The sequence below is a fragment of the Pygocentrus nattereri genome, chromosome 9, assembly GCF_015220715.1.
Source record: "Pygocentrus nattereri isolate fPygNat1 chromosome 9, fPygNat1.pri, whole genome shotgun sequence".
In the NCBI taxonomy this organism is placed as follows: Eukaryota; Metazoa; Chordata; class Actinopteri; order Characiformes; family Serrasalmidae; genus Pygocentrus; species Pygocentrus nattereri.
Window position 1 is genome coordinate 9,507,282 of NC_051219.1, and position 10,367 is coordinate 9,517,648.

A 10,367-nucleotide genomic window follows, 5' to 3' on the forward strand; every position below is an offset into this window, starting at 1 on the left:
ATCACATAAATATCTAGAACAACAACAAAATCACTGTAAATGCAGTGAATGTTTCACCGTTCATGTAAATTCGTGCAGCAAATAAGGAGGAAATATGAAAACACAGAAAAGATCATCTGCCTGACTCCTCCTTTTCAGAGCTCCTCCTCCTCTACACCTCCTCTATCTGATGAAGCAGATGAATGTCATCCTGTCTCCTGATCTTCATTCTGCTTTCACTCCACTCAGAGATGCCAATGAGGAGCTTTTAAACAGTGACTGTATGTGTTTGTTTCTTGCTGTGTGATTCTGAAAGGAGGTAAAACTCATTCAGTGGGTTGAAGGGCTACGGTGGCTGATTCTCCACTGAGCTGCTCTGATCATTACAGATGTCCTGAAAGAGAAAGTGGAGTTTGGACTGAAGGAACCGTTACAGAGAAACAGCACAGCAGCAGTTGGAGGAAATGGCTGCAAGAAACCCTCTTTCAGAAGAACAGCTTTCATGTCCTGTGTGCTGTGACATCTTCAGGGATCCTGTTCTACTGTCGTGCAGCCACAGTGTGTGTAAAACCTGCCTGCAGAAGTTCTGGGAAACTAAGGGGTCTCAAGAATGTCCAGTCTGTAGAAGAAGATCCTCAAAAGATCATCCTCCTTGTAACCTCGAACTGAAGAACCTTTGTGAGGCTTTTCTAGAGAGCAGGTGGCAGAGATCTTCAGCAGGGTCTCAGGGGCTCTGCGTTCAGCACAATGAGAAACTAAAACTCTTCTGTCTGGATGAACAGCAGCCTGTGTGTGTGGTGTGTCAGACTTCAAAGGAACACAGAAATCACAAATTCTGTCCAGTAGATGAAGTTGTGACTGAGTTTAAGGTATGAAAATTGTTGTATAAATTTAATAGTGTCTTCATGTCTAAAATGTACCTCAAAAAATATTATAAATTCTTTCTGAGTTCAGGTCCTGATTAACCTGTTATGTGTGTTGAAGGTGAAGTCAGTCAGTGGGTGTGGTTTCAGGGCAAACAGCAAAGAGTACGAGTGAAATATCAGTCGTAAAAATGCTCTGTTGCTGAATTCATTATGACGGTCAATGTAAAATGTAACCTTAAATGTTTCTGTACAAAAATGAAATAAATCTCTTCTGATTTTCAGATTGAGAATAAAACTGCTTTTACTCGCTTATCTACTGCAGTCTGTACGACAACTGTTACTAGATGGTAAATCAGATAGTAAGTAAAAGGTGGAGAATGCACTTATCTGAGCTGTTGTTTGATTCCAGGATAAACTCCAGTCTGCTTTGGAGCCTCTACAGAAGAATCTGACAGTCTTAGAGGAATCTAAACGTGACTATGACCAAACAGCCGCCCACATTAAGGTGAAACATCATCTTGAACTGTGAAACATGTTGCTGAGGTCATGTTTCTGATGAGGGTCCACTTCTCCTGTAGGTGGTAAACGCTTGTAGATCATCTGTTAGAGTTTGTGTTTCCTAATCGTCTCTCATTCCAGACGCAGGCCCAGCACACAGAGAGGCAGATAAAGGAGGAGTTTGAGAAGCTTCACCAGTTTCTAAGAGATGAAGAAGCAGCAAGGATAGCTGCACTGAAGGAGGAAGAGGAGCAGAAGAGTCAGAAGATGAAGAGGAAGATTGAGGAGATGAGTAGAGAAATCTCAGCTCTTTCAGACACAATCAGGAACATAGAGAAGGAGATGGAGGCTGAGGACGTTCTGTTCTTACAGGTGAGAATCTCTTTTTTCTCTGTTTTTCTGATTTAAACTCAAAATCAGCTTCTTTCTCTTTGTACTTCTGAAGGAAGTGCTTCTGAAACCAACATTACAAAAAAAAGGTGAGTTAAATGGTTTAGTATGAAAGGGGAGTATTAGTATGAAGATCTCTACAATCACAATAATCCACCATGTGAGAGTGTTGGGTACTGTGAGCATCTGATGCCTGTAAGGTAGACACTGACTAAACCAGGATAGCTGATGGGAAGAAGAGACAGATCTAAAAAGTTTGACTAGAGATGGAAGGAAGTTCTCTCAGGGTGACACGATCACATGGAATCCATGTGTATTTATTTAGACCTTTATGAAGAGAACTATCCATATAGATCCTGACAACTGAACAAACTTTTCAAAAACAGTAGCAACCAACATGCATAGCTTATCCGTTTTTATATACAGTGTTTGGACATTATTATACCTTCGCCAGTACTTCTGCCAACTATAGTCTGAGTCTTCACATAAACGAGAATTTACTCAAGTCCAAAACAACACTGCAGCACTCTTTACTATAAAGCATTTAAAAAGCATCCACTCCCTACAGGCACAACTTATGCCCAGCATAGTTCTCATGACTATTTCAGATCAGGCAGCTGAGATGCCGAGGAAAAACAATACAGCCCGTTTACTCAATTAGCAAGCATTCTCGGCTAAAGCGTACTGCCATGGCCATGAAAAAATGATTATGGATCCTTTATATTTTACCTCGTATCACTTCTTGAGTAGAAGGACATATTTTCTTTAATATTTTGACATAACCCTCTTAACTTTTGCCAAAGACTTTTAAGACCTGCTGATATTCTGTAAATTTGTTTTTAGGTTTAGAAATGGGTAGAAAATGACAGGTTGGTCAAAATTCAAAATACATGACACACTAGCGCTAAGGACCAGAAAGCTTGATAGCAGCAGTTGCTGAGCAGTGATTATCAGTGGTGGAAACAAGTCATTAAGTTACAAGTAGGTAAAGTCTTGACATTCAAGTCATAAGTGAAATCCAATGTCAGTACAGGCAAGTCCTAATTTGAGGCTAAGGTCCTAATCTTCAAGTCCTAAACAAGTCATAATGAATTCTTCAGCTATTTTAGGGCCATTTTAACACTGAACACCAAAACTGATGGTAACAATACTAGAGTCTTTTAATGACAGCATGTTAGCAGTGTGTGGCTCAGTATTACTAATTATTATAAGTTTTTACACGTCAGAATAAAACACAAACTCCGTGGTACACAAATGACAGACATGATAGCTACAAAAGCAGCAGTGCTACTACACATGAGGTTTCAAAGTGCTGTTGAAATGAATACTAAAAAAAACTAAACTAGAGTTAATTAGTTTTATGTTAGAGAAACATAAACTTAGTCAGCACTAAAAGTAGCTCATTAAACTAAAATCAAACACTAGCTTGAAATTTATTTAGACAACAGACACCAAACCGAATGAGTTGAGCTGAGCATAGTTTAGAGAAAAGACAGCAAACTGATGGTGAATGTATGAAGCTGAAGTTGACTTTTTATTTTCCAGCAGCTTCTTATTCAAATTTTCCGTGCGGTTCCGGTGTGTAACTTCTGCACCATTTAAGGGGAAAAAACGTTCATATGAAAAGTCAGCAGCTGTGTAGAGTCCCGTCTGCACTCAGACTCTCCACATTTCTTCAGCTTTGGGTCTTAAGTTGTTCTTGAGTCTTCCCAAGTCATGTGCTTCAAATCCAAGTCAAACTTCAAGTCACTGGTAATCAAGACAAAGTCAAGCTACAAGTCTATCTTGATTTTGTCGAGTCGAGTCTCAAGTCACCAAATTGTGTTTCCAGTCAGAATCGAGTCCAAATCATGTGTCTCGAGTTTACATCTCTGGTGATTGGAGGACTGAGATGAAGTCTTAGGCTGAATTTAACTGCAGTTCAGAACAAGTGAAGGTTAACTGAGTAACAATTGAAACTCCAGGTAAATTCCTTTATTCATTTAACCTGCAAGCGCAGAAGGATATTACAGAGTTAATGACACAAACCAAAGTCCTTATAGGAAAGTCTGTTCACTCAACAGCCACTTTACACGTCCCTGAGCAGGTATTTCCCATCATACCAGACCAGACTCCTCTCTCTCTGAATGAGGAGAGACCTACAAAACCGAAACTCAAAGCCACGTCAACATTTCACAGTATATTTACATCACTGATAAATTCCTGCAGTGTCTCAAATTCTTGTGTCAATGTTCATAAATAACACGACAGAACAGATTCAGTTTGTGTTCTTTCCCATTTTAAGACTTTTAGGAGTGACTTTGTGTTTAATACAGTTTGGCGTCATATTTTAGTGTCTGCATAATCAGGGTAGTTAAAGCTGTGGAGGAGGTGGCAGCTGCGCCCAGTTGTCACCCTGTACATTTTATAAATTAGAACAAAAGAAATGAGCAGATCTTCTGACTCTGTGTCTGATCATCAGTGGAGCTTCTCCTGGATCCTCTGAAGGTTCCGGCTCTGCCGCCTCATCATCCACAAACCTGCTGCTTGTTGTTAGTTTGGCTCTGGTTCTGTTGTTGGTGGTTCTCTTGTAATTCTTAGCCATGTTTCCAAGTGAGCCTCATTAGATCATCACCTGCGTCTGTTTGTTGACGACTGGTTGATGGGATTTTTGCGTTTTGCTCGTCGGTCTAGTTTGTGGTCCCTGCTTCTCAAAATCCATCCAGTCAAACTACTTTATCAACATCTGACTGATTAGATTTATTAATAAATAACAAACATACTGAGTTTTATTAAGTAGTTATTTAGAAGGTGAAGTTTTATTGAGATGAAATGATGGATAATGTCACTAACTTGGCTGTTTGCTGGTGTTTGTGTGTTTCATCTGAAAAACACCTGAAAAGTCTCTTCACTTTTAACTACAATGTTCTTTTTGTTTCCCTCTCAGAACTTCAAGTCCACAGAGAAACAGTGAGTAAATGTCAGACCACACATTTTATCTAATGCTACAGTAATTATTACATTTAAATCTACAGTATATTGTGTTTATTGTAAATATGAGCATATTCTAATGAAATGGGGGGGAATAAGGACCATGTGTTAATGTTGTAGTGATGAGAACAGAAGCAGAAATATTTATTTAACAGAAACTACAGAATTATTGACTCTCCAGACAATAAATGTGATCAAAAATTGATATTTAGTGAAATAAATGACAGGCTGTAAAGTTTCTACAGTGATATATTTCACACAGTCTTCTGTTCTCAGAGCTCAGCTCACACCAAAGGATCCAGAGAAGACATCAGGAGCTCTGATCAATGTTGGGAAGCACCTTTCCAACCTGAAGTTCAGAGTGTGGGAGAACATGCAGGAGGTTCTCCAGTACAGTAAGTTCTGTTTCTCTTAGGGTTGATCTCTCACACACAGCCTGCTTCTGCACTAATGACACACTGTTTATAAACTATTAGTAACATGTTATCATGTTCTCTTTATTCAGGGGGTATAAAGGAGACTGAAACTGTACTTAAGTGAAAGTATGAATACTGTACTATGCAGAAATCTCACTCAGATCAAACGGGAAGTGTGGAGATAAAATAAACTCCAGTTAAAGAAGAAGAATCAGATTTTAATCCAATTGATTAAAAAATTAAATAATTTTTTAATTTTTAAAAATTATAATGTCTTTTTTAATTCTGTCAAATTCTTTTTCCATGTAAGTTTAATTTATGAGAAATAATTTCTCTCATTGTAATTGTGTTACTAATCCAAGTAAACACTAAAAATATTATGTGTAAATTTAAGCTGAACAGAATTTTAAACTCTTGAAACATCAATTTCATTAATTTATAAAAAATATGATCAAGATAGAATTTTATCATTTATAGTAAAACTTTATAATTTTCAATAAGACAGTAATAAAAATGTTTTATATTCTTTGTAACGATGTTAATCAGTAAAATGAAACAATAATAATAAAGTCACTCAAAAAACAATTTGACTTCTAAAATACAAATAATCCAATAAAGACCAAAACACAAATGTATCAAATTAAAATGAAGTGTTTAAAAACGTATTTGTGCTTTTTCACTTTTTAGTATATTTTTTAATTCAAAATAAAATAATACAATATTTTTATATTTTATATATTTCCGGTGGAAATTGGACTACTGTAGGTCGAAGATCATCAAAGAGGAGAGGAGGAAGGCTGGTTAGAAGGCAGTGAGAGAGAAGGAAAGGCAGAAGTGTGGAGGTTCGAGTAGAGACTCTGAACATAGGGACAATGAGGGGAAAGGCAGAGAGCTTGCAGACATGATTGAGAGGAGGAAGGTAGATAATCTGTGTGTCCAGGAGACCAGATGGAAAGAAAGCAAGGCCAAGAACATTGGAGCTGGATTCAAACTGTTCTATCATGGTGTAGAGAGGAAGAGAAATGGAGTAGGGATAATCCTAAAGGAACAGCTTGGGAAAAGTGTTCTGGATGTAAAGAGAGTGTCAGACAGGATCATGAACCTGAAGTTGGAGGTTGATGGAGTAATTTTGAATGTGGTCAGGTCATATGCACCACAGGTTGGTTGTCAGTTAGAGGAGAAAGAGGAATTTTGGAGTAAGATGGATGAAGTGGTAGATGGTGTTCCTAGAGAGGAGAGATTAGTGATTGGTGCAGAATTCAATGGACATGTTGGTGAAGGGAACAGAGGGGATGAAGAGGTGCTGGGTATATATGGTGTGAAAGACACAAATGCGGAAGGACAGATGGTTGTAGATTTTGCAAAGAGAATGGAAATAGCTGTGGTGAACATATATTTTCACAAGAGGGAAGAACACAGGGTGACATACAAGAGTGGAGGGAGGTGCACACAGGTGGATTATATCCTTAGCAGGAGATGCCACCTAAAGGAGATTGGAGATTGTAAAGTGGTGCCAGGGGAAAGTGTAGCAAGGCAGCATAGGGTGGTTGTCTGTAGAATGAGATTAGAAACAAAGAAGAGGAAGAGAGTGGAGACAGAGCCAAAGATTAGATGGTGGAAGCTGAAGGAGGAGGATGGTTGCAAGCAGTTCAGGGAAAAATTGCAACAGACCCTTGGGGGCAGTGAGGAGCTACCTGAGGACTGAAAAACTACTGCTAAGGTGGTGAGAGAAACTGGCAAGAATGTGTTGGGTGTTTCGTCTGGTCAGAGGAAAGAAGACAAGGAAAGTTGGAATGAGGAAGTCCAGGAGAGTTTTCAGAAGAGGAAAGCAGCTAAGAAAAAGTGGGATAACCAGAGAGATGAAGGAAGTAGGCAGGAGTACTGTGAGGCTAGTCGCATAGCAAAAAGAATGGTGGCAAAGGCAAAGGCTCAGGCCTATGATGAGCTGTATGAGAGGCTGGACAGTAAAGAAGGAGTAAAGGACTTGTATCGTTTGGCTAAACAGAGAGATAGAGCTGGAAATGATGTACAGCAGGTTAGGCTGATAAAGGATAGAGAGGGAAATGTACTAGTGAGTGAACAGAGAGTGTTGAGTAGATGGACGGAGTACTTTGAAGAACTAATGAATGAGGAAAACAAGAGAGAGAGGAGGACAACGTGGGGAGAGATAGTGGATCAGGAAGTGCAGAGATTTAGGAAGGTGGAAGTGAGGGCAGCTTTAAAAAGGATGAAGAATGGAAAGGCAGTTGGTCCAGATGACATACCTGTGGAGGTATGGAGATGTTTAGGAGAGAATGCAGTGGACTTTTTAACCAGGTTGTTTAACAAAATCCTGGAGAGTGAGAGGATGCCTGATGAGTGGAGAAGCAGTATACTGGTCCCCATTTTTAAGAGCAAGGGTGATGTGCAGAGCTGCAGTAACTACAGTGGGATAAAGTTGATGTGCCACACCATGAAGGTATGGGAAAGAGGTGTTGAAGCAAGGCTAAGGCGAGAGGTTCAGATCAGTTAGCATCAGTTTGGGATCATGCCCAGAAACAGTACCACAGATGCACTTTTTGCATTGAGAGTGTTGGTAGAGAAGTACAGAGAAGGTCAGAAGGAGCTGCATTGTGTCTTTGTGGATCTAGAGAAGGCATATGATAGGGTGCCAAGACAGGAACTGTGGTACTGTATGAGGAAATCAGGTGTAGCTGAAAAGTATGTTAGGGTGGTGCAGGACATGTATGAGGACAGTGAGACAGTGGTGAGGTGTGCAGTTGGAATGACAAATGGTTTGAAGGTGAAGGTGGGGTTACATCAGCGATCAGCTTTGAGCCCCTTCTTGTTTGCAATGGTGATGGACAGGTTGACAGATGAGGTCAGGCAGGAGGCTCCATGGACCATGATGTTTGCAGATGACATTGTAATCTATGGTGAGAGTAGAGAGCAGGTGGAAGAGAATGTGGAGAGGTTTAGGTTTGCACTGGAGAGGAGAGGAATGAAGGTCAGTAGAGACAAGACGGAATACATGTGTGTGAATGAGAGGGAGGCAGGTGGAAAGGTGAAGATGCAAGGAGTAGAGGTCGTAAAGGTGGATGACTTCAAATATCTTGGGTCAACCATCCAGAGCAATGGACAGTGTAGAAAAGAGGTGAAGAAGAGGGTGCAGGCAGGATGGAGTGGGTGGAGACGGGTGTCAGGGCTGATGTGTGACAGAAGGATAGCAGCAAGAATGAAAGAGAAGCTTTACAAGACAGTAGTGCGTCCTGCTATGATGTATGGTTTGGAGACTGTGGCTCTGTCTAAAAGACAGGAGGCTGAGCTGGAGGTGGCAGAGATGAAGATGCTGAGATTTTCGTTGGGAGTGACAAGGATGGGCAAGATTAGAAATGAGCAGATCAGAGGGACAGTTAAAGTGGAGCAGTTTGGAGATAAAGCCAGAGAGGCAGGTTGAGATGGTTTGGACATGTGTTGAGGAGGAATAGTGGATATATTGGGCAAAGAATGTTGGAGATGGAGCTGCCGGGTAGAAGGAGAAGAGGTAGACCTCAGAGAAGGTTTATGGATGTAGTTAAGGTGGACAGGGAGATGGTTGGTGTGAAAGTAGAGGAGGCAATGTATAGGGCAAGATGGAGGCAGATGATAAGAAGATTAAATCTGATTCAATAATGTATTTAGGTCAGTATTCTAAAGGGGTCTCTACAGCATGTCTGGGGGTCTTCTTACTCCAAACAAGTTTATATTTTCACTTCATATTCTATTTTATTTTTTCTTCTCAAAACCAAATGAAGTGTTTTCTGCACAGCAGCCCAGAACAATAAATATTAAACTAATGTTATATAGATTACAGTGATGATACAGTAGATAATAGATATGATATCATCTCATCATTAACTGGATCACAGACGTTCAGGAAATGTGTGGAGATCAGATTTTGATCATTTGATGGAGAGAGAAAATGGACTGTTTTATAATTTATAATAATAATTTATTGTAATAATTAATAAAATATAAAACGCATCACAAAATGATCTGAAAGTCTGTGAGAGTGAAGATGTTGATGGACGTTCAGCTCTGTGAGTGAATCCCTACAAAAAAATGCTGCACTCAGATCAGATCAGTCACTGGACTGTAATGACCACTCACTACTGAACATGCTCTTTAGTGCTGCTCTGAACTGAACATCAACATTTAGTCCAGGATTAAAGTTGATCTGAGTTCTGGAATCTACCTCTAAAGCTGTTTCACTCACAGTAAAGAAAACAGTCTGTAGAGGTGAAACATTTACAGAAACGAGAGAAAAACATGATGTTTCATTGTGTTCTCTCTCCTCAGCCCCTGTTACTCTGGACCCCAACACTGCACATCCAGACCTCCACCTGTCTGATGATCTCACTGCTGTAGAAAACACAAAGCAGAGATCATCACTTCCTGATAATCCAGAGAGATTTGATGAGTGGTGGTGTGTTCTGGGTTCTGAGGGTTTTAAATCAGGGATTCACTGCTGGGACGTCCAGGTTGGAGACAGTGAAAACTGGTCACTGGGTGTGATCACAGAGTCTGTAACAAGAAAAAGAAACTCTGTCAGGGGTTTAGTGTGGAGGCTGAACTACGATAAAAGCATTAATGAAATCTTGATTTTCTGTCCAGGACAGGCAGTTCACTCCTTCACACCTACAGAGACGCCGCAGAGGGTCAGAGTGCAGCTGGACTGGGACAGGGGGAAAGTGACCTTCACTGATCTTCTAACCAACACACACCTGCACACTATAACACACACTTTCACTCAGATAGTTTTACCGTTTTTCTATAATTATTCTGTTCATCCTCTGAGGATCTTACCAGTGAAGACGTCAGTAACAGTGGAGCAGCACAGTTAAAGCTGAAGCTGCTTAGAATGATCATTTATAAGGTAGTGAGTGTCTGAATTATGATCATAAGAATATGTCACTGCATGTATATTTTAAATAATGTGTTTGTACCGTTCCATCCTGACATGTCTGAGTGAGATAAAATGCTGGTTTAAAGTGTCACAGAGTGGCTCCTGATATCATGACAGCATTAGAAACGTTCTCTGAGTGAGATTTCACTCGTTTTCAGTGTAGATTTTATTTCTCTATCATCCTGCATTTTTCTCCATCATCAGATCTTTAAAGCTCTGCTGTGGTTCAGAGATTCATAGTAAAAAACCGCCAGTCAGAATTTTGTGGGGTTTGCGCGTGAGAAGAGTCGCTTTTTGATGAAGGGTGTCAGTCCAGCAAGGTGA

At 40.1% G+C, this 10,367-nt stretch overlaps 1 protein-coding gene across 2 annotated transcripts; it reads left to right on the forward strand.

Moving 5' to 3' along the window:
- Positions 1–203: 203 nt before the first annotated feature.
- On the forward strand, positions 204–10,134 carry LOC108416026 (tripartite motif-containing protein 35-like). Of its 2 annotated transcripts, none has more exons than XM_037541581.1 (6): positions 204–848; positions 1,255–1,350; positions 1,485–1,715; positions 4,660–4,682; positions 4,980–5,098; positions 9,437–10,134. In XM_037541581.1, the coding sequence occupies exons 1-6, from the start codon at positions 444–446 to the stop codon at positions 9,979–9,981; spliced, it is 1,419 nt and encodes a 472-aa protein (XP_037397478.1). In that variant the 5' UTR covers positions 204–443; the 3' UTR covers positions 9,982–10,134. The 2 variants fall into 2 exon arrangements, with proteins under 2 accessions (XP_037397478.1, XP_037397479.1); XM_037541582.1 differs by having other exon boundaries at positions 4,669–4,682.
- The last annotated feature ends 233 nt before the right edge of the window (positions 10,135–10,367 follow it).

Bases quoted from the DNA above. Each gene is read 5' to 3' on its own strand.
- LOC108416026 (XM_037541581.1), top strand. From the start codon at position 444: ATGGCTGCAAGAAACCCTCTTTCAGAAGAACAGCTTTCATGTCCTGTG. The intron at 849-1,254 runs GTATGAAAATTG...GTTTGATTCCAG, and splicing joins AAGTTGTGACTGAGTTTAAG to GATAAACTCCAGTCTGCTTT. The intron at 1,716-4,659 runs GTGAGAATCTCT...TTTCCCTCTCAG, and splicing joins AGGACGTTCTGTTCTTACAG to AACTTCAAGTCCACAGAGAA.